Genomic DNA, 24,219 nt, shown 5'->3' with positions numbered 1-24,219 from the left:
ATTTTTACCTAATCCCCCCCCCCCAAAAAAAAAAAAAAATTGGTAGTTTATAAAGGCTAATGCCACCTTATTCATCCCTTTACTCAATTTTCCCTCATGCCTTCACCAATTTGGACTTATAATAACGTATGGTGACAATGGGGTATCCCACTGGCAGTGTCAGCAATCGACAGCAAACATCAAGTATGTTAGCGTGATTTATTGCCGATTTCGAATATATTACTGTTCTAGAAAAGATATATTTTCCCTTTCCTATGTCTTCTGATGGATATATTTGTCATAATTTACGATATCCCATATTCAGCAGGCGCATCTTTAGGAGTATGTGATCAGTTTTTCAAGTAGCTTACACCTGATTATAATCTCTCAGCTCATTGCCTACCCATTTTTTCATATTTTGGCAAACTCTTAATTTATTAACCTTCTCATTCCATTTTAAGAAGCCATCAGGCCGGTCATAAGGAATATAGTTGACGATACCCTTTGACACAGATGAAGCAGCCACTTTCCAGAGCTCTAAATATCACATTTTTCACTGTCCAAAGTTGCCCCGTTCTGATAAAATTTGACGGGGTAACTTTGGACATCACATTTTCTTGTATTGATCCAAGGGTGAGCCCACTGAGATTTTGGCCATGAATTAAGACTACATAGAGGTATCTGCTGCCAAGTTTTGAATCTATGAATCACATGCTATCTATGTTTGGCTGTAAGAAGTTTATTGGCCATCAATTTTGACGAAATTGACCCCCTCCATTAATTTATCGATGTTGGGTCAAGTTTATCTCGTAGTGAAATGAATCCACCTTTTATAGAGACTACTTGTAGTACTGTTGTCTCATGAAAAAGAATTGGACATCCAGCGGCAACCCTTTTTCATCAATAACCATTCAAATCTTTTACTGCTTAGTGTCCAAAGTTACCCTTAAGTCCAAAGTTACCCCGGTTTACGGTACTTATAAGACGCGCAACAGCATTTCGGTGACGTCTTAAACTGATAGTATTCAAGAAATTAATCAATGAACATCGTAAACGAACTAGAGTTAGACGAAATTGGTGTAACCATTGATGGTGGGATGTATTCAATGCTTTTTCGTCGATTCTAAAACCCGATTTCAAGACGGGGAAACACGAGTGCATGAATGGCTTAATAAATTTGGACTTCGAATTCATGCTTTTTTATAAATGTTCATTGACGGGGATGGCCACATCAGCTGTTATAATATGTTAATTTTAGCTTAACTATCGTCCTTGGCTATTTGCAACGTAAATTCCGTCTGCTCGCCACAAAAGTGCCAGATGCCACCCAGCGATTCTTTTCAGACAGCTGATGAGCTGATCAGAAACAGAAAATCAGGGATAAGGCGAAACATTGTAAAATAACCGTGCATCATGATATTATCGATGACTGAAAATTTTTATCTTTGAGAGATCTACGGCTGTACGGGAATATACGTGCTTCAATCTACCTCTCTATAAAAACATTCGACTTATATATATATATATCGAGTCAAGGCAGGGTTATATAACCACAGGATTACCATATTTTGTAATAGGGAAAGAAGGACACTTTTTCAAAATTTTCAGACTTAGAATACTGGAGTAAGTCCGGAGAAAATGGTAAATTTTCTACGACATTGTGGTTGATTGACTAAAAAAAGGCCAACTGTTCGGCTCAACTCCAGAAATACAGTTTTATTTTCACACTCTGCGCTATTGACTGAAAAAAGTCGTCACTTTCGTTCAATGATATATATACATTGCTTTCGTTCGAACCAATAATTTCCTATTTAGCGCCATCATGCGCATTGCGCATTTTCCCACGAATCTATCCACTATCTTAGCCCTAAAAACTGTAAAGGAGGACGAATTGCCAAAAAGGAGGACTTTTTCAAAAATCATAAAAAGAACGATAAATCCTCCTAAAGGAGGACGTATATGGTAACCTTTTATAACCAAGTCACAAGGTTCCGAGTCACATGTCAATCTCACCAATAGTTTTGACTCGAGTCAAGTCGAGTTTTCATTTTCAATTCACCACCGAGTGAAGTCCGGGTCATTGCGTTTACTGTTCAGTGTTCAGTTTTGAGTTCAATAGGTTCAACCCACTTTTTTAAACTCTTGTAGAGGGATATAAAATTGGTCGCCTTCATAATATCGTAATTTTCCTGAGTCCCAACAGTTTCTGGCCCTTTTACAAGTATCAGGACTGATAGAAGAATATTACTAATTATGTGGGGACTTCACTATTCTTCGAAGTTACAATAAAATCTCTGTCTTGGCCGTCATAGTCTCGAATCATGTACATGCCATAACTCGAGTACGAGTCGAGTCATACGCATTTGAAAAAATAACTCGAGTCAAGACGAGTCACCAAAAAATCATGACTCGCGTCGAGTCATAACTCGAGTCATTACAAGTCCGAATGAAAGTTATATCCACCCGAACAGCTTTAGTGAAGCTGCAGAACACTATTGAAATGAATAATAGTTGGACCAAATTTTACCAACGACAACAGCAAATTTCGACAAGTAGGTTAACGATGATCTCATCAGCTTATATAATTATATTCGTAAACACCTACCTAATTTTAGACCTAGTCCTAGACGATGGGATTTTATCCTATATGCCGATTGCCCAGGCAGAAGTGATGCCAGTGAGAAACAAAGGGTGCTACAGGCAGGACTCCAAAAGCGGCAAAGCGTCGCGTTTTCGCGGAAGCGTGGGTAATTCACACCGGGCGACGCGGCGATTCTTTCGCCCAAAACCCGAATTGCGATTGAATAATAATAAAGGAAATTCATACGTCCGCGTTTGTAGGTATAAATCTCTTGTATTCGTCACAACATATACGCAGGGCTACCGCCAAAGTAAGACTGTACAAAGTCATCATCATCATCATCATTGGTTTATTAGCAATTTTATCAGTTCAATACACCACAAAAAATGCGATACAATGAATAGACAGGAAGATGTCGAAGCGACTTGGATTTGTCTATGGAATCAGACACCCACCTTGGCCTAGGCGATGTAAAGAGGATGCATGCACAGTTGCACACTGAATGAAAGTAAAGAAGTCACTGCATTCACGCACATAACTTATGTGATCAGTAAATGTCGCTGGATAGCCTAATGATTTCATTCGCTGCTTGATTGATTGGTTGATTAGAAAACCTCAATGTTGCGGCAGGTGACGATTTTCCATGGAATGCGCCTACTTCAACAGAGAACGACGTATGGGTGTCTGATTCCAAAGACTACTCCACGCATACTGAACCGAGCCACCACATATGCATAAATCTGACTTTAGTGCTCAATTAGAGTGAGAGATAGCGTAGTGGTGACGCTACCGACAGAAAAATCTATACCCAAGTACGAGAAGAAGTAATACTTTCAAAAGCAACCTGAAGAAGTAGAATTGACTGACTTAAAATCTACTCAAAATTAGGTTGTTAAAACGGTCGTAATTCGTTCGCATGGACTGCCAAAATCTGCAAATTGAGCTATGCGGAGGGTGTAGCTTGATTCATATCGATGCATCCCGGGAGGTATCAATTTTTGATAGAATAAATATTCATTCTCATCATGGGATGCAAATGATAGTATTGATATGAAATGCGATACTAATCCTTTGTTTACCCGAACACCCGGTTTAAAAAATATCATGGGATGGCGCCCTCCACCATATTATAAGGGTCGTAGATTAGTCGGAGAGCAATACGAAAAATGGGATCGGATACGGTGTCAGCATTTTGCGCGATTAGTATGCCTATACGTCAGAGTTGGATCAATTAAAATATTTTAATTTAATTAAAATTACAATTACAATTACTCAATGCTAAAAATATCAAATTACAATTACAATTACTGTTAAACATGTAATAATTATAATTACAATTACTTTTAAACATGTAATTGATTCAGTAAAGAGGTGTTCTTTGACAACCGTAGCGACGTAATTAGCAACAATCTCAAGCTATTCATGTTACATTTCTGATAAGTAGAATACCCTTTAATTAAAAAAAAACTCGAACGTATTCAAACTATTCCTAATCATGAGTACTGGAAACTACAAGCAAAGAAAAATGTTTCAAGCGACTGTTAAGAACCAAAAGTTTGAGCGACTAACAGCGAATAGGCTACAGGACAGTCAATGAAATGTAATCAAACGATTAGGCTATTCAGAGCTGAGTCAGGATAATGAAATGTAATTGGTAAGGCGTCATCGATAAGGATGATACCGATAAGGTGCGTAAAATTAAAATAAATGCAAAAGGAAAGAACCTCTTGATAACTAAGAATTACAATATTTTGGTTCGCATTTACATTTTCACTTACTCGGAAACTGTTGGATTGCATTTGATGAACATCAGGGTGCGAAAAAGATTCTGGCCCCAGTAAATTTGGCCAAGATTGGAGGTAAGATTGGGATAACATCTCTACAAATGCGTGACCAAGTTTGATGAAGACTTGGTTAGAAACTTGAATTTTTTTTTCTATTGTTGCAACAAGCCTCAGTACTGGTCAGAGATTTAAAAAAACTTTGACCGCGGTGTAGGAAATCGTTCAGCACAGGTTTCAGAAGAGATTATTTGCTGTTCAACCATTTTTGAAATATTAAGATTTAGTTTAGCCCACTGGTTCTCTAACTTTTTTAGACACACCCCCCTTTTTGACAGTGAATATTTCGTGCCCCCTTATCGTCATAGCACACAATGAAACCAGAAAGTTAGCATTCCTTCCATATAGTTTGATGGTATGGAAGGTTATGACTGTTGATGAGAGAATTTTCCAATACGAAATTCAGACTATACACCGAGCAATAACCCTAAAACGGAGGTGAATCGGGCCAAGCGCGGAAAAGATTTCAGCTCACTGGAGCGTCGCGCCCCGTTCAGATGCTTTCACGCCGCCCAAGGGGGCACGCCCCCAGTTTGGGAACCCCTGGTTTGGCATATATTGTAATTCACAAAGTTTTCTGTTGCTACTGAAGTATGGGAAACAGTTTAGCGTGACTGAATTATCTAGTCATAACGCAGCACGCATAGAACACCGATGTAAATAGGCTAATTATTTCATGTGGTGACTGTTTAGTTTACTAAGGCCTCAAGGTCCCTCGTCGTCATCCTGGTTCGTACCGAATTTTCACTGGTGCGACGAATAAATGATTGATTAAATAATTTAATTTAAATTATTACTTTATGTTGTGATTGTCAGGTTTCCATGAAAATGTAATTGAGATTGTAATTGAGCAAAATTTTGATCAAATTGCAATTACAATTACAAATACACAAAATAGAAATGCTTCAATTACAATTACAATTACATAAAAAATGTAATTAAGTACATTCAGCTCAATTACAAATTACAATTGATCCAACTCTGCTATACGTTAATAAATAATATGTCGGATCGTAAAAATGCCATAGTGTCGCTGTCACGGTGGCTTTTGTCTGTGTCAATGGTTGGTCACGCTCGAGTCACCTCGCCGCATGCGAGAAGAAACTGTATCAGAAATCATTCTTCCCGAAAGCGGCCGTGCTGTAAACAGGGCTTCCACGCCGCTCTGAATCTGACTCTAATTAATGTTATTTCTCATTTAGAGTATCTGCCAGCGTATTTTTTAACGATATGCTATAGTCTGGGTTGTTTGATCGCCATTCTACAATACACACAAAGGGAAACTTATTGTGTCCGGACTATTATGCAGTCAGTTAGGAATCGAAGTCAGTTATACTCGCAGCGATTGCTCCAGTCCAACTCGCCGTCGAGTTGTATCAGTCTCTGTGAAGGACTGATTGTGTCAATAACAAGGACAGTCGCTATTCCAGGAAAATAGAGGCATTTACTACACTTGCATTTATAGGCCTACTTCAACATGTCAGTTCTCCCGACAAAAGAACTGAAACTAATTAGAACTCAAAGCATGATACTGGGAATTGAAAGAGAAATACAAATACTACTTCTAATAATCGGAAAATATATACTATTTCATTTCTTTTGCCCAGAAAGTTTCAACGGTGGTCTGCTAAGACTGGTCTAACGCTCAATAACGTAAGAGTCCACTTTTCCATATTAGGACACGCCAGGGGCTGCTAGATTACGATATGATAGGTAATTGCTCAATTGCGAAACGGTAGTTTCAAACGTTATGATGTGCCTTTATTTACGGTAATTAAATATTCCATATGGGTGACAATGCGGTGTGAACGGAACCACACAACCCGCCACCTAAATATATTCACCAATACCATCGTGAAAATATATTTGTCACTCCATATCTACTGTGAGCGAAGCGCGACAAAAATTCTGAGCTTTACCTAACTTTATGAAATTTTGGTTCTCCGTGAAAACAGCCCCGAAATTCCTCAGGCTATCTTTCTGAACTGAAAATAGCGAAAAGTACGTAAGTAGATCACAAAATATTATGAAGTAGAAGCAGCGGGAAATTAGATTTACTTGAGTAAGTACCGCAAGTAGCGGAAAACTAACTGATTACTTCGAAAAAGAAGAAGTACTTCACTACTGACCCACCTCTGGATTACTTCGTAGTGGTATCTGCTACCTATACCTATATTCGGGGATACCATCATTTGGGTTGCTGGCACGTCTGGTAGTTCCGGACGAATAGCCTGAGCAATTATAATTGGATGTATCCTATAATACCTATACTCGATGCGACTTTCGGATGAATTTTCAGTTACTACAAGATTCGGACTAGGATTTGGTCACGAGACGTAATGAATTCATACTTTGGATGTGAAGCTGAAATCTGCCATAGAATTTGTACTTTAAAATGTTGAATACCCGCTCATTTTCAAATGCTGGGCGGTGATCAGTATTAAGCGACGCCCACATTGCCCATTCATGCACGACTACTGAATCTCGATCCATTGTCTCGTATACTTCTTGTTTACGTAAAATGATCGCTTTACCAGCATACCTCACCTAGCTATAAAACTATCGTAGAGCCACAGCGTCAGTTGTCGCGGTTGACGAGGCATGTCATATGTGGATTTCAGGAATTTCAAAATATATTGCCTACTCGTGGAATGGGAGCATTTTGCATGGGGTGCCTGAGGTTGCAGTTCAACAAATATCAAGACTCAGTAGATGAGTAACATGTCACGCCGGGCAATTATGATTCGAATGTGATGTGAGGAATGAATTCCACAGGGCTATAGATTTGTATTATTGTTGTTAAAATCGTGATAGTGGCGTACATATGACATCACACGTTTTTTGTGCCACAAGGTTTAGAATTGCCCAAATGCATACACTTGAATATTGGATTCGGAAATCGAATTGCCGTGATAGATTTGTATCATACGCTATAATTCGTCTCACTAAATGCTGCGGCAGTTAAGTTGTTGTGAGGATTAGTCAACAAATGCAAAGGAAATTGATGACGTATTTCTACCCAGTGCTTTTACTCATATTCATTCGCGTATCGTTATGCTTGACTGTATGTATGTATATACATATATATCCGCGGAAGCTATAACAACGTGAAGATGAGGTTACTTATTAACAATTAGGTCCACACTACATTAAATACAGAGAACAAGTTGGGTTCACATCACGCATGTCACGCTAGAACAATTTGCCAACCTTTGTGGGGTATCGCCAATTTTGCGTTTCGCCTACTTAAAAATCTGTGACCAACACTATGTTATATCAATGAAGCATTAAATTTCGATTGTTTCTAAAATTAGACAACGTCGGCAAAGTGCACAACTGCACATGCACAAGCACATGCACAGCGATGTATGTAATACCTTGCTTCAAATGACCCAGTCGTATGATTGATATTAATATTTTAGTATTTATTTGGTGTTTTATTAGATTTAATAAGATTAACCACCACATCAGAACATCTTTGCCCACAACGATATGCGTGCAAGGCTTGAGAGCAAGCAGTATTTATCTGTGAACTCTGCCCATGTGTCCAATTTGGCTTCAAATAAGGGGTTTTTGGGTTATAGGAAGGGAATATATGGCTAATAGCCATTGGCTGTATATCATTCGATTTTAATGCGATTAGCACTGATGTGCAAATTTATCTATGCCAGAAAATGCCGTAATTTTGCAATTTTTACTGGCGACCGGAAATACTGCAACGAATGTTATTTTTAACAGCGCGACACAGTCGAATCCCGAAAAGATATTCCGATATGTATCTCAGCGTCAGCGTGTTATCAATTGTAATCGTATCGATTTTCGTCATCAAATTGCTTTCCCACTTGCAAAATTACGCGAAGAGATGGATGCATTTTCGCGAGATAACGCCCATGGAAAAATGTTTGCCTCTGTTTGGACACGCTCTCACTCTACAAGGTGACTCGTGTCAGTTTTACTTGGCACTGTTACGCATCGTGAAGTGTTCCCAGCAAACAGGCCGGGAGATCGGCTGCTTGTGGTTGGGAACTCATCCTTTATTATTGTTGACCGGGCCAAATGCGGCGGAGGTTTTGCTCAGAAGTTCTGCGCACACAGATAAGTCATCGCTGTATGACTATTTACACCCATGGCTTGGAACTGGACTACTAACATCGAAGGGAGAAAAGTGGAAAACGCGCAGGAGGCTATTGACCCCCGCATTTCACTTCAAGTAATTATTTATGGATATTATCAATATCAACAAATCTATCCTTACTTGAGTCTATATATATTCTTATACACGGCAGCATTCTCAACGAATTTTTGAGTAGTATGAATGAGCAATCGAAAATATTTTCGGATAAATTGGAGAAACATGCGAACTCGGGAAAAGTCTTTGATATATCTAGCGACATCACGCTGTGTGCGCTTGATATCATTTGTCAAACTGCGATGGGTGAGAAACTTCGAGCTCAGACGAATTCAGAATCTGAATACGTCAAGGCTCTATACAGGTGAAATGTTGTTTGACTTTTCTGGATGAACGACAGAATTTAACTCAATTCGTGTTCTTAAGGGTATCCGATATCATTCAAGAGAGGCAGAAGTCACCTTGGCTGTGGAATGACATATTATTTTACGCGACGCCGAAGGGAAGGGAATTCAAAAGATTGATAATTATTTTACACGGTTTTACCAATTCCGTAATAGCCGAAAGGAAGAAATCATTCACTAAAAGCTCGGTAAAGTCGGGGTTCGGTGAAAGAAAAATCAAGCGTGCCTTTTTAGATTTGCTATTAGAAGCAGCTAACGATGGTGAACGATTATCGACGGAAGACATCCGAGAAGAAGTCGACACATTCATGTTCGAAGGTAAATTGACACTGGTTGATGCTGATTGGGAGAGAGAAAGAGATCTCGCGAGGTCCTTATTTGCGGCACGCACCCTAATTTGACGGGAAAATGGCGTGATATTGTAGTACGCCTATATATATGTTTACATGCAGGCATTAAATTTCTATTCAAATTGTTTAGTAATATAGAATATACTATTCAATTGAAGTTGAAAATGTAGTCTACTGTGTTTGTGACGTCATTGATGCGCTGATATCGTATTCTAATCTGGCCATAATACGGGTCGCGTTTGAAACGTCGCGTGCGTCGTGCGCATAGGGAACTGCGATACATACTTCTTGATCTATTAATTATATTCTCGCATCACATCATAAGAAACCCCGTCATGATCATACTGCTGAATCCTGTACCCATGATAACCCAATGTATGAAGATTCGATACATACATTTATCCTTCATGGATTGCGTAGGATTTAAAACTGAAACCACGGATATATATTTAGCTGAGTTCAAATCCCCGTTTCTGCTTGGTTGTAGCTCTACGTACATAAAGTTTGGATTACAAAAAGTCTGAGGAATGCAAATAGGGGGATCATAATTGTTACTATTCCATACAGTATATATGATGGAGCGAATGCATGATATTCTGATTGATATTTTTATCACAATATTACCAGGTCACGACACTACTGCTGCCGCAATGGCATGGGCCGTTCACTTGATAGGTAAGAAGAGATATAATGTTTATCACCGTACAACGCGACCTTAGTCCTTACATATAATTTAGTACAGTTATGACCACGTGTAGTTTGACCTTACCGGCTAAGGCTGTGATAATAATGTCCAACTGCCAATTATACAATTTTATTGCCCAACATATATCAGGTTGTCATCCGTCGGTGCAGCAAAAAATCCAGGACGAGCTCGACTCAATCTTTCCGGATGGTATGGACTGTTCTGAGATATCACCCACCGATCTACGCAAGATGGATTACCTAGAACGGGTAATAAAGGAATCGCTTCGAATATTCCCGTCAGTACCTTTGATGGCAAGGACGACAACGACGGCTTGCAGGTGATAACACTACGTCAAATGTGAAGCGCTCTTTACACGCGAATCATCACACAGAGGTGTGTTTACTGGGTAGAACTTGAAAAATCGTTCCGCTAATAATGACTATCAGGTGATTCGATATACCCAATCGAGTTGAGTCGATATTTCTGGTGTAGCTCGTTATGACGTCATAAGCACAGGAAAAAGTTGAACAGCTGAAATTGTACCTCTCATTCGACAACAAATAGCTGTCGCCTGTTAATTTTGATCAAAAGTCATATCGTATGTGCCTACCAAATATTATATGACATAGCGCATTGTGACAACGCCGCGGGTTGATCACTTCTTCGGATAGGTGTTGTTTTACATACAATGTATATATAACAACATATTATACATGCGTCGCCATTTGCCACGCGTTTTGGATGTTATACTGTAAATGCGTGCGTTAGAAATAGGCGTATCTACCAGATTTCCACAGTAGCGCAGGGTGCAAATGAGGCCTTACTGTGGTAGTTTTTAGTATAAAATATCGAAGAGATAATCCTCAATCACAATAATGAGCGTATAGGCTACTCGGAAAAATTGACTCGTACTGCTTATGACGGCACCAACCGACGTTGTTTGAATTCATAATTTGACTGGATTTGGTCCGCCATGAGGCAATGTCTGTGCAATGTTGTAAAGTATCTGCCAAATGGAATGCAGCGTATCACGTCACCAGTTACCCATACACATACTTAATCAAATGCTTATTAATTCGAAGGATCGAAGGCGTGGACATCCCCCGCGGAACCGAGTGCTTAGCGTTAAATCAAGTGATCAATAATCACCCGAAGTATTGGGAAAATCCTGAGAGGTAATCGCGTTTTTCGATCAAGTCATGAAATTTGTTCAAGGTTTTGTTGTCTGCAGTTTCGACCCAGACCGTTTCGAGATTGAAAGGAGCGTCGGGCGCCACGCTTATGCGTATGTTCCCTTTTCTGCCGGGCCGAGGAACTGCATCGGACAAAAGTTTGCTATGATGGAAGAGAAAGTTATTCTCGCGTACCTTTTCCGCAAGTACCGCGTAAAATCGTGCGACGAAACGGCGGACATTAGCCAAATGAGTGATCTCATCCTGCGACCGGGACAGGGTGTCAAGGTCACGCTTGAGATACGGTAATGTGGATAACGACTCGCAGTCTATATTGTATTATCGAATGTTAACATTCGATAATTTTATACTTATATATCAGAAGCGTTTTACAATTTCCATGGACACGTTTTTTAGAGTCTAGCCGCAATTTTATTGAAAACATCCATCGTCGTTCGTCATAGATTCGGCACTATTTGATATGAACGTATATTTTCATATACGGCGAATCTATCCTATACCTACATTTTGTGCGAGTTGTATCCACGCTAGCCTTTACAGTATTATGAATAGCCTACTAATTCATAGAACTTTCGATTGTCCTGCCTTCTTCCCTGATTGATTTGGTTTCGGCTCAGCCTCGCGTTATGTACAATATAGATTAGAGCAGGGGTCACCAACCTGGTGCCCGCGGGCACCAGGTAGCCCGCGAGGACCAGATGAGTGGCCCGCGAGCCTGCTCTAAAAATAGATCAAATAGCAGCATTTGCCAATATTCGTCAGATTTATCACCGGTGAGCTTTTAAATATATAAATTGAGTGATTTAGCTATTCTTGTTTAAATCAAACTCTAACATGTGACTTAGAAATGACAATACATATATATAAACACTTGAAATGATGAAATAAAATATCCCTAATTAAAATTAGTAATATACCAACACGTAATAGAATAACAAGAGATCGAAGACGTAGAATACGGCGTAGGCTACTGCCCATACATGCGATATGACGGCATGCCATCCACGGTCTTCTTGAAATGGTGGGGGGCTCAGTTATGGTAGCCCGACGTCCCGAACAATGCCAAAGTAGTGAACAACATTACTATCCGGTAGCAGGCAGCGGTGACGTACTAGCAGATGCAGTATGCCCATTACGTATTGCATCTTTTGACACAGCTTGTCTCTCTTATACTCAACGCAGTTTATAGTAACATGTTTCTAACTTTCTGTAATCAATGCTGCTGTCAGTTATAATGAAATCTGTCATGTCTGGATGCTGAACAGTCCGAGATTGAAATTGTACCACTGCAAAATCACCTCCACCTCAAAGCCCACAAGGCTGCAGCAAATTTTTGGTGCCTTGTTGACACGGAAAGTACAGTGGTGAATGCGCACTTGCGCAGCAGCGATGAAGGTTGCAAGCGTGTTTGGTTCAACTTATCGTTGTGTATCAGCCTTTGCGGAGACGACATTGATCAAAAAACAAACACAGAACACGCCTTACTAATGCACATTGCACATCTGCAACACTCACTCAGAGTTGCAGTGTAAGTTACATACCAGAGTACAGCGCACTAGTTGATAGCATTCAATGCCAGGCCTCTCACTGACTGGTATAGAAACAGTTGACACGATGTCCAGTCTAACGTATGACGTGATTTATTTTAAAATCTGAGCTTACAGTTGTTATATAATGATTTATACAAACACGGTGCGAAGTAATTCGTGATTTCTTAAAAAGTCTTTGTGGCTAGCTGGTTGAGATGAGATGTTTTGAATTAAGAGAATCTCTTAGAAGTCTTACCGCTATGCGATACCTGCCCAATGCTATGAATATCAAAGCGGAAATTCCGTCTGATACGGGTAAACGGCGGGAGTAAATGGTAGCCCGTCGCTTCAATCAGTACCCAAAAGTAGCCCTTGGTTGCAAAAAGGTTGGTGACCCCTGGATTAGAGTATTAGACTATATGACACAGAATAGTGATCTCATGTTTTTTGTTTGAATTACGATCGAAAAAAAGGTTTGTGTAATATATATCCATTTGATCACGTTCTCAGTGCTTTATCACATGCGTCTTTATCATCTGCCCACTTTTAGACAGTTGTGTAGGATAGTTCTCAGTGAGTGTGTAATTGTGCAGTGTGCATGCCTCCTTTAATATAAGTCATTCCTTCTTATATTATATCTTTTACCCAGTCAACAAAATGGGAAGCGATCGTCTGGCGAGTTATGCGCATTCGATGTCAAAATGATGCTTCAAAAGAAACAATTTTCGCACTTCTGCCGCAGACTCATTAACCCTTTTGTTGCCGTTCATTAACCATTTCGCTACTGCAGCTTACAACCGCTAGTAACCGTACCGCTACCTGAATCATTGTTGCTTTCTGGCAGATATATTAACCTTATGTTGCAAGACATCACAATTCGACAATATGTTTTCATTGTCGTGTTAGTTATAATAAAATCCAGCAAGAGCATACATTCAAAATACCGGTCAAATACAAACAGACAGTCATATGTAATGCATAAAACGACATAGTGATTTCATTCGAGATACAGAGAGATCTTCTTTCCGGGAGAAGTTTGATACAACTATTCCTGCTCTTAAATTGGAATACAGACAAGATCTGGTTTATCAAACAAGTCTGTGGCTTGGCGGGAAGAATAGGATCAAGGCTACGCGGAGCTACCATCAGCACCCAGTTCACTGCGTGGCACGCTAACTTCATTCAGGGCCCAATTGTGAATGATATATCCCAAGTATAGGCTTGGCCCGGTCTCTGATATCTGGGTAATTCCACTGGCCTCATATTCGTGCGATGTACTGTCAGCCAGATTGCATTAGTAGTGATAGTCGGCTGATCATGAACATTGTCGCTGCAGGCTGAACCAATGCTTAGAGCACGATATTTTATAAAGTGTTGCCTTCGCCAACGCTGCATTCTTTTCAATTCACAATCAGACTTCTACCCACGGATATTTGGGCATATCGCAATCACTTCATGGCTTCAGTCTCCAGTTGCAAAATAAAGGCTAACTATAGCAACAAAATAACTCGTAGATTACCTGAAATGAGTATCACAAATGTTAATCAGAAATTATTACAAGATATAATACATAGCTAAACAGTTGAAATGCCAACCGTTATAGCTAACATCAACGATTGTAAATTCAGTCACAGATATTGCAGACAGAGACAATAGATGGTTTGAGCATATCCCATGTTTCGTTAATATACATAAGCCTACATTAATGAATGCACTAACAAATGATGTCAAAGCCATAACTATAACACGTCAAGATTCGGCGAGGGGTAACGACACACTTCCGCGGTTTAGGATTAAAATATCAACGGACCGGTAGTACGTATTACGTTCAGAGCACTTGACAAGTATCACGCTGTTCACTGCCACCAACCTGACATTTCAGGCCACGGAAAAGTCAAAGTCAGCATTTATATCAAGTCCTATTTTACAAGCCTTACGCAATCAAGCAATTACAGTGTAATATGACTGATCTGCTATTCGAGACACCATTTCACTATCAATACACATCTCAGCAAGCATGTAAAAAAATTCAATAACAACCCGAACTAGCTCTTGCTCAACTTACCTCAACGAAGAACGTCATTCACATTCCCTTCCATCGCTATAATCTCGGAAATACAATTCGCCGGTACGGTACGGACGATATTTCAAACTTCAAGTGCGCAACGGTAAACAACATCCGATGACTTATGACATCACAATCACTCCACGCTCAAGTGCTCACGAACCTGGCAAAGCTAAGCAAAAGAGATGTCACGGTGAAGCCGCGTCATAATCATGCGCAATTTGATTGGTTAATAACGCTGACACCAATCTGCCCGGCTGATCGGTGGAAAGGTGAACAATCGATCTTTTGAATTCGAGAGCGATCAGTTTTTGTACATCAAAGGTGCCGCCTCCCTGTAGTGTCCAAACGGTTGCATTCACTTCTCTCCTGCACTGTCTTCGCCTGGTTCGGCATTGAATACAGACATGGGGTGATTACTTCGTGAATGTAATCGATTGCGATTACGATTACTTCCTAATGACGCGATTACGATTACGATTACGATTACAGCAAAATCAGGAAGTAGTCGATTACGATTACATTGGAAAAGTAATCACGATTACTCACGATTACATTTATTTTACATCTTAGAAGCTATGCTGGAAGACAATATATGGATTGCGCTGAAAAGGCCTAATGAGCTAAAAAACTCCCTTTAAAAAGATGCGTAATTTGCTTGTTACGTCATAATGTACCTATTGCCCATTTTTATAGAGGTCAATTTATCGCGCCCAACGATTTGCATTCTTGCCAGGGCCATAACTGCCGCACCCCAAATTCCCCAATAGGGTGGAGGGCGAGCTCGAAGGGGACTCAAAAAGTATTTCGTAAACCAAAATAGTTATTTATAGAGTATTTTCGAGAGGTCTAATTAACTTGAAAACCCTCTCTAGATCAGTAATTCCCAACCACGGCTCCCAGCTAGCCTACTTGCAGCTCCCATTGACGTTGGAAAATCCAACAAAAATAATAAAAAATAAATCTATAACAAACAAAAAATTGATATTAAAAATTACACTTGCTTGGCTTGGAAACTGGAGTTTATAATTAAGGGTGGAGACCAATTCCTTTGCTGTCGAGTAACGATTCTCTACTCAGCAACGATTTCGTTACTCAACTCACGTCAGAAAGTATGCTCACACTCAAATGCGTTTGGATGGGCTCTCAGATTTAAGTTTGCTTATCATCGGACTTAATTAAGAGCAAGTGGTGTTACAACACATTTTACAACGCTATCTGACCATCAAACCAATGGATCTTTGACTTGATTGTTAAGGTCAACGGCAGCATTGACGGAATGAATGCTTTTTTGCCCATGATGAAATTGTTTTCAAGTCCTGTTGTAGTTAATGTGGCCACTGACCCTAGCAATTTACAACTTGAGTTGCTAGACATGCAGTCATGATATAAGACTTGACAATTTGTTTGTGCGTCTCACGAAAGTTTTTCTTTTAGTCTGCGTGCTACGTTTGAGCCACTACAATATCTTTTGATTATATAACAAATCGGCGGTCACGAATTAACAACATACACTAAAGTAATTATAACAAGATAATATGAATTATGAATTACGTGCCCTCAGCTCTACTGGTAGGTAATTGTGTGGCGAGATAGCGTAGTGGTATAATCCATGGCCGCAACATCAATGGTTCCTACCAAAGTGTTGGAGGTTTACCTAGGCTCCTCCTGGCCGCCTCATCCGCGTAAGCGGTGTCTTACAAAAAGCCTAGAAGAGGGCCGTGCTACAAGTTGGCAGATACGGAATCAAAAATGTAGAAAATCGGCCTGGTGTAAATTACCGTTGTAGTCGACAAACACCATGAATACCTCAAACAAACAAACTCTACAGGTAGATTTGACCATCGGGGGCTGAGAGAGGATTAAAAACTAAGAGTAATATAATGAAATTACTAATATTATTGACGAAATTCAGTCTTCAACTTGAGATTGCCACCCTATGGGGCCAAAGACCAACGTTTGGACTGGGGGACGAATTGCTGTTTTGGTCCTGATTCCAGCTACATCCCACGCTAACATGATGTATAAGCACATGGCCATGGCGGTAGATCCCAATGTTGAGTAAATAATTGTGAAATAACGATTGGCGCCCGTTTCAAGTAGTGTCATATGAGAACAAGAAGAAGCGAACATAAAATTCTGCCTTCAACTTAATCAACTTAATACTGCAAGCTGCAGTTAGGAGAAACGGCAAAAACGGCTCGGTTATGATATATATATTTATATATATATATTTACTAGGGATGGTGTGAACCTCTGAAAGGTTCAGGTTCGTGTGAAGGCGAACCTTTTTGAAAGGTTCTGTGTGAACGCGAACGTGAACCTCATGACGTCACGTGACGTCATATTGATAGTATCAACCCTATATTTCGATGAAGTGACAGTCTATATTAATGTACTTGTACACGATACCTAGCGATGAATCGGGTCACATTAATTCCACCATGCTGAAGTACATATTGACGTTTTAAACGTCGCTAAATGTATCAACTGAGACAATCAAATGATCCCATAAAATCAATATCTTCCGACGTTTTGCCTACAATTTCGACGAGGACTTGCCAGTGAATATAAGCTTACGCCTTAACTGGCTAATCCAGACCAGACAATGTATTCGGCGTCTGGGTATTGAGCAGAGTGCATAACGGGTTACTATACTTGCTACCGATATTACCCCATTAACAAGTTATACAGGTGTAGCCAACACCGCAATCGCACGGATTCGGCTTTTATGATAAGTAAACATATGATGTCATCGCCTGCTAGATTTTTACATCAGAAAATGATATCAATCTCATTGATTGGTTGAATAAGCATCATTCGCTGACTACATGTTAGTACTGTAGAATTTGGTCTAAAAATGGGTCAACCTAGAAAAAATTCTTATAAAGACGTAGGATATACCGTTGGAAAGGTAATTTTATCAGCTTTTCAATGATAGGTTTTGTCACTTTTTTCACTTTGGGGAAAAAAGTTATGACCAAAAACGTGCGAAGGGGTAGAAATTGAAATTAGGGAAAAATTGACATAAACATATGAACAAAAGGCTAGAAACTAATGAATTATCAACAGAAGAGCAGGATATAGATGCAGAAGCTATAAATGAAAATGACAGTAGAATGATATATCTGTTCAGGGAGAAAGAGTGAGCAAGACGGGGTGGGGGGGACGTTGGGGGGGGGCACCAGTAGAGCTGTCGTTGTTCGTTATAACTTCATTGTGGTTATTCTTATAAAGACGTATGATATACCGTTGGAAAGGTAATTTTATCAGCTTTTCAATGATAGGTTTTGTCATTTTTTTACGTTGAGGGAAAAAAGTTATGACCAAAAACGTGCGAAGGGGTAGAAATTGAAATTGGGGAAAAAATTGACATAAACATGAACAAAAGGCTAGAAAGTAATGAATTATCAACAGAAGAGCAGGATATAGATGCAGAAGCTATCAATGAAAATGACAGTAGAATGATATATCTGTTTCAGGGATAAAGAGTGAGCAAGACGGGGGGGGGGGGGGCGTTGGGGGAGGGGGGGCCAGTTGAGCTGTCGTTGTTCGTCATAACTTCATTTTTACCTACTATATTCAGCTTTGTTTACCTTGTGTGGAAACCTGAGGTTTCCAGAATATTCTGTGTTTGCCGTCTAGAAATTATGTTGAGCGTGGTACGGCTGGAGACCGCGTTTCGACTTAGTAGAGCAGGGGTTCTCAACTTCCCTCGTATAACGGGCCGCATTTTGATAGCAAAAGACGCTGCGGGCCGCAGAACATTATCATCATGTGTTTGTTGGCTGCTATAAATTTAGGTTACTGTAGGCTATTTACCAGTCTTATACGGGCATTTAGTATATTTTTTTGCATTCGAAAGCATTGATGGGCATGGACAGCGTTCGTAAGTTTGCATTTGCTGTTTTTTGGGGGAATATCGATTTTCCAGCGGCGCAACTAAATCCCTTCATGAATCGTGCATTGCATTAGTCGCCAAGTCGGTATATGCACCTTCGAACCCTTTCACCAGAGCACCAAACTTTTATGTTTCAATGCGTGAGCGAGCAAGTATAAAATTACGGTAACTTTTTCGTTTCAGAGGCCATTATCACTTTGAACTCTCATTGATATGAGAAGAAGTGAGGCGTTCGAAGTCATTTCTGAGCAAACCAATCAACCTTTCTTCTTTCCTTCCATGGCCGGAGCCCAGCACCAATAGTTACAGAAGTTAGCTTTGTCAAGTTGATGTTTTTCACTGGTCCTGTCCCCACGTTTAACCCGTCAGCATTTCCTCTGGAAATATGTCCACTGTGTAGTCTGGTAAAACGTACCTGGATAATTAGCTATGCAATGTGTGTGAAGTTGATGGATAAGTCCAATGATAGGCTAATGTAGGCTAGTCTACGTGGCAAGGTGTTTCATAACATGCGATCAAAGATCGACTGACATTGCTTTTGCACTTCTGGTGACGGTTGAATCAGACAACTGTAGCTTCGAAATTTGTCAGGTGATGCTGGCCTTGCTGCTAAGTTCCGGAAACAGCGAATATTCGCACAGTACGTTAAAGTTTTATTGAAGTCACGCCTTCTCTAGCAGATTCTTGGTGTAAGCGATATTCCAAGCAATTTTGAACAATCCGTCTGTAACGTCGTTGACAATTTTAACAATGCCTCGAAGTATGGATTGCTTGGCGTGACACCTAGATAGCAACGTTTTCTTCAAGATCAAGCGATATATATAACTCCTGAAGAAACGATCATAGTATCATTTTAAGCTTATACGCTTCGTTACGACAACTGCTCTTCGACAATTATGACACATCGATCTTCCATGACAACACCGTGCCAGTAGCAGTTGCATTCATAATGAAAGGTGTCGCGGGCCGCAAATTAATCGTCTGCGGGCCGCATGCGGCCCGCGGGCCGCGGGTTGAGAACCTCTGTAGTAGAGTAAGGGAGTTGGCTGAGGGCGTGGCTGAAAATGGATGCGAGTGACTATAGTAGTGTAGAATTTGGTCTAAAAATGGCTCAACCTAGAAAACATTCTTATAAAGACGTATTATATACTGTTGGAAAGATAATTTTACCAGCTTTTCAATGATAGGTTTTGTCACTTTTTTTACCTTGGGGAAAAAAAGTTATGACCAAAAACGTGCCAAGGGGTAAAAATTGAAATTAGGGAAAAAATTAATATAAAAATATGAACAAAGTGCAAGAAAGTAATGAATTATCAACAGAAAAGCAGGATATAAAGCAGGATATATATGCAAAAGGAATATATGAAAATAAAATAGGATTATATATCTGTTTCAGGGAGTAAGAGTGAGCAAGACAGGGGAGGGGGGGCGCAAGTAGAGCTGTCGTTGTCCGTTATAACTTCATTATGTTATTGTTTACTTACTATAGTCTGTTTCATTTACCTTGCTTGTTTTTTTAGATAGTGCTTAGTCAAAAAAGAAACCAGCAGTTTGTGTTAAGTGTAGAAAAGGCTATCGTACTGGAGATTCAATGTGTCATTCGGGAGCTCATTTCTGCGAGAGTGATAGTACCACACACCCTTTAGACCAGTGGTTCCCAACCTTTTTTGGTGTCAGGGCCAAATTTAGAATTTCAGAGTACGGTCGGGGCCGCACGAATACCAGGGCAATGAAACGGACCCAAAATAGCCATCAAAATATGAAAATTGGCATTGTTCCGATCAATCGCTTGACGCCATCGGCCATTGTTATGGTCATTGTGTTGCTGCGTTCTCATTGTTCAGAACAATCGACCTTTGGTGGTTATTTCGGAGTAGTTTTATTGCCCTGGCGAGATTTCAATTTGTATTTTTGGAATCAGTGCGACACTAGATTTCGATAAAGACCGGACCTATCAAATTATGCGGACGCTTCGGTCGTGAGCTATAGGACTACCAATTATGCTGCTTTCGGGGCGATTTAGTGAGTCAGGTTATATCGACTAGACGCGCCAAGCGCGAAACTTTTTTGTAATTCATGATTGAATCGGTCAATATCATCGGGAATTGCATATATATTGCCATCAATTTTTATCCTCACTCTGCTCACGTTATCAGTTTTACAGGTAGAGCCGAGGGAGGTGTGTTTGAAAAGGTAGGGCCCCTCATTAATAATTAAACATCTTCGTCCGTATACCCGTAGGCAGGAACGAAACAGCACTTCGTCAGTCCCCCCCCAAAAAAAGTAATTAACTTGGGTCTTGGGCTCCCATGTCACCTACCCGTATCACCTTGTTCGGTTTTGCCCCGAAACTAGTTGTACCGTTGAGTGAGCCAGCGCCAAGCGCAAAAATGTTCGATAATTCGTGATAAAATCGGTCAACATGATCGGGAATTGCATATATATTGCTCTCAATTTCTTGACCTCGCTGCTCACGTAATCAGATTTACCGGTAGAGCTGAGTTAGATGTCTTGGAAACTGTAGGGCTCATTAGTATGATTCCGTAACATGCTATTTCGTGACCTCCTGTCTGCTATATCAAAAAATATAGAATCGCCCAAACGTAGGCTTCTAAACTAAGAGACGCACACGATTTCAAATTGGTATTTCTTCACTGGAATATAATTTTTCTCTGCGATATGGTATTTGTCTAGTGAGGTTCAGATTGCCAAGACAGTATTTTGAACGAAGTTTTTGGTCAGAATAAAGGCAGTCCTGTTCGGTCAAGGTTTTCTCGCTGCCGATCGTTCTGACACACTTCTTGGAGTCGCATGTTACATGGCCTAAAAATATGTCTTGGTGCGTCGTGACGCGGTAATGGCCAACGCCGTACCCAAAAATCAAGATATTTAGCAGCATGAAATCACGCCTAGAGCAAAAAAATTGAAAAAGATGCATAAATTTCCAAAAAATACTCTATAATTTATGCTAATTCACGAAATAACGTTGAGCCCCGTTCGAGCTCGCCTCCCCATTGGGGGTTTGGCGGGCGGAAGTTATGGTCCTGTCTTTACCTAGATCTGCTCGTTCAACTGGAAAGTTATGGCACATTGCATTGAAACAGCAATGACGTAACGATAGCAGTCTACTCAAGACTTTCCTGCAATCCTAATTAAAAACTCCAGACTCCAAGTGTATTTTATAAATAAAAATTTTATTTTTTGTCACAACTAGATTTCTTAATATTTTTGGGGGCCGCAAGAAGGGTAGCTGGGGGCCGCATGCGGCCCTCAGGGCCGCGGTTGGGAATCACTGCTTGAGACTAGGGTTGCATTTAAAACAAAAATCAATTAAAAATAAACATACTTAAAACAAGGCCCTAATTTAAAACATGTTTTTCATTGGTTTTTTGTTTTTAAGCCATGACGTCATGAATATTGAATTGTGACGTCATAATGGATATAAATTGACCATTTAAAATATAGGGTAAATATAGCCCCTTTGACAAAATATCTGTACTACAGCTGTTGAACCGATTATTTTTTAGGGTTCCAACCATCCCAACGATATACGTCGGCTAAATTTGGTGGTAATTGTTCTAGTGCTCATACAACATGTTTTTGGAAAGTATTTACACAATTCACAATTATGGCATAATTTTATAACTTGAAAAAAAATACAATTTTGTTTTTTAATAAGGCTTTCGTTTAAAATATGTTTAAAAAAAGTGTTTCAAAACACCGTTTGTTTTAAATGAAACCCTACTTTAGACACTATAATTGGTCATGCTTTGAAACTGAATTGTGAAACGCTGATCACAACTTTTCAGAAAAATTAAGAAACGGGCCATAAGACCTACAGTACATCCACACACCATGCCGTAATTTATTGAGAAACCATGCGAGATTCAAGAAACGTTTGGGGAGGCTTTATCGAAAATTCGTATTTCTTCTCTGGCAAATAATATCTTTCTGAGGAATGATATTTGACCTGTTGGGTTCAGATTGCCACGATAGAATAATTAGACACGAGCCATCTAGGCAGCTATGGAAAATTAGATAGGCCTATATTTATTTCGAAGATCCCGGTCGACATAAGGGTAATCCTTTTCGGCTAAGGTTTTATCGCAGGCGATCTATTGGCACACTTTTCAGAGTACCATATTGGCAAATACTTCGTATGTTTTCGAGCATCGCGGCGTGGTTATGGTCGACGCCAAAATGCCTATTTTTATTTTCTATAAGCTGCTAGATATAAATTAACAGGCTTGACGTTATATGTTCAATAAAAAAAATTGTTTGTCAATTTTGGTGTCATCATTGTTGCGATCATACCCAAATGTGTTGTCGGAACCGTTATGCCTTATTATTACATTCGCCACCGTCTTTCTTTGTCTAAATCAGGGGTGGGCAAACTACGGCCCGCGGGCCGCATGCGGCCCGCGACACCGTTATGTGCGGCCCGCGAGAGTCTAAAGCAACTTTTTTTCAATATTGATAAAACGCGTACTAAAAATCGAATTAGTGCAGGGACTTGGTTAACTCTTTTTTTAGTATATTTCACCATGATAATTCTAAGACAATGGTTCTCAACGGCTGGGCGTGCGCCCCTTGGGGGCGTGAAAGCATATGAAGGGGGGCGCGAAGCTTAGCTCAACTGAAATTTTTTTCACGCTCCGCGCGATATACATCCAATTGATAGTTATTGCTCTGCATTAAGTCTTAATTACATATTTAAAAATTTCAGTCAAAACACAGTCGTAACCTTCCATGCCATCAAACTACCCGTTAGGTTTGCTAGCATCCTGTTTGCGTTTTGTGATATGACGACAAGGGCGCACGAAATCTTTCACCATCATAAGGGGGCAGTCTTAAAAATTTTGAGAACACCTGATCTAAGGTAAATACTTATTATCACAGCGGGATAGCTACAACGAGATTGACATAATTTGGATCACGAGCGGGATTTCTGATTGACCGTTCCATTTTTAATTATTTCAGTAATGTGCTTAAAAACGATTCGGGCGTGTCTTAGGTAGATTCGTTGTCTGTATGCGTAGAATTGGGGTATTTTTATTTTATCTACACATAGTAGAAGCGTGTTTGAAGCTAGCATGGTTGTGATGCTGTCAGCATTGTGTGTCCTGGAACTGAACCAAAAGTGGAATCAGTAAATCTATGGACAGATCGCTGCTCACAGATTTAAAATTCAAATCTGTTCTAAGAATCGGGACAACCGACTTTCATCTCTATAGTTTTGACAAATTGGTTATTGAGGTCCGCCAGCCTATGAAATCTCGCCACTATATGTTTCTGACGCGCGTCCGATATCATCAAAGCAGTGTTTGGATTGTTTTAAATAAGCATGTATATTATCTCCATGTCATCACCATATAATCAAATATCAATATTGTGTTTCGGTTTAATCCCAATTTTATATAGTGCGGCCCGCGAATGGATTCAGATGTTGAATGCGGCCCGCGAGTTCAAAAGTTTGCCCACCCCTGGTCTAAATGGATTTTCAGCACTCGTTGATATGAAATCGAAGGTGCAGATTTTAAAGACACGGCCACGTATTTC

General features: G+C 40.0%; 1 protein-coding gene and 3 long non-coding RNA genes across 4 annotated transcripts in view; 1 reads left to right on the top strand and 3 right to left on the bottom strand.

Moving 5' to 3' along the window:
- The window catches only part of LOC145449982 (uncharacterized), a 337,566-nt gene that overhangs the window by 33,173 nt on the left and 280,174 nt on the right, over positions 1-24,219 (bottom strand). The window lies entirely within an intron of this gene.
- Positions 1-24,219, bottom strand: part of LOC145451021 (uncharacterized) — an 89,306-nt gene that overhangs the window by 18,301 nt on the left and 46,786 nt on the right. The window lies entirely within an intron of this gene.
- On the top strand, positions 6,966-13,635 carry LOC145451188 (cytochrome P450 4V2-like). Its single transcript, XM_080329681.1, has 7 exons — positions 6,966-8,611; positions 8,688-8,894; positions 8,957-9,252; positions 9,912-9,959; positions 10,120-10,309; positions 11,055-11,147; positions 11,204-13,635. Exons 1-7 carry the CDS (start codon positions 8,124-8,126, stop codon positions 11,451-11,453), a joined length of 1,572 nt encoding a protein of 523 aa, XP_080185807.1. The 5' UTR covers positions 6,966-8,123; the 3' UTR covers positions 11,454-13,635.
- On the bottom strand, positions 13,579-15,575 carry LOC145451190 (uncharacterized). The gene is made up of 2 exons (XR_013918713.1): positions 14,760-15,575; positions 13,579-14,213 (listed from the first exon to the last, which is right to left on the bottom strand). It is a non-coding gene; the product is annotated as an uncharacterized LOC145451190 (long non-coding RNA).

The sequence above is a fragment of the Botryllus schlosseri genome, chromosome 11 (assembly GCF_051294905.1).
Source record: "Botryllus schlosseri isolate E-star chromosome 11, Bs_hap1, whole genome shotgun sequence".
Taxonomy (NCBI): Eukaryota; Metazoa; Chordata; class Ascidiacea; order Stolidobranchia; family Styelidae; genus Botryllus; species Botryllus schlosseri.
Note: the sequence above shows the minus strand (reverse complement) of the source record. Positions and strands in the feature narration are given on the sequence as shown.

Excerpts from the sequence above, each read along its gene's own strand:
- LOC145451188 (XM_080329681.1), top strand. The coding sequence starts at position 8,124 with ATGTTATTTTTAACAGCGCGACACAGTCGAATCCCGAAAAGATATTCC. Across the intron at positions 8,895-8,956 it reads TACGTCAAGGCTCTATACAG|GGTATCCGATATCATTCAAG; the intron begins GTGAAATGTTGT and ends CGTGTTCTTAAG. Across the intron at positions 10,310-11,054 it reads ACGACAACGACGGCTTGCAG|GATCGAAGGCGTGGACATCC; the intron begins GTGATAACACTA and ends ATTAATTCGAAG.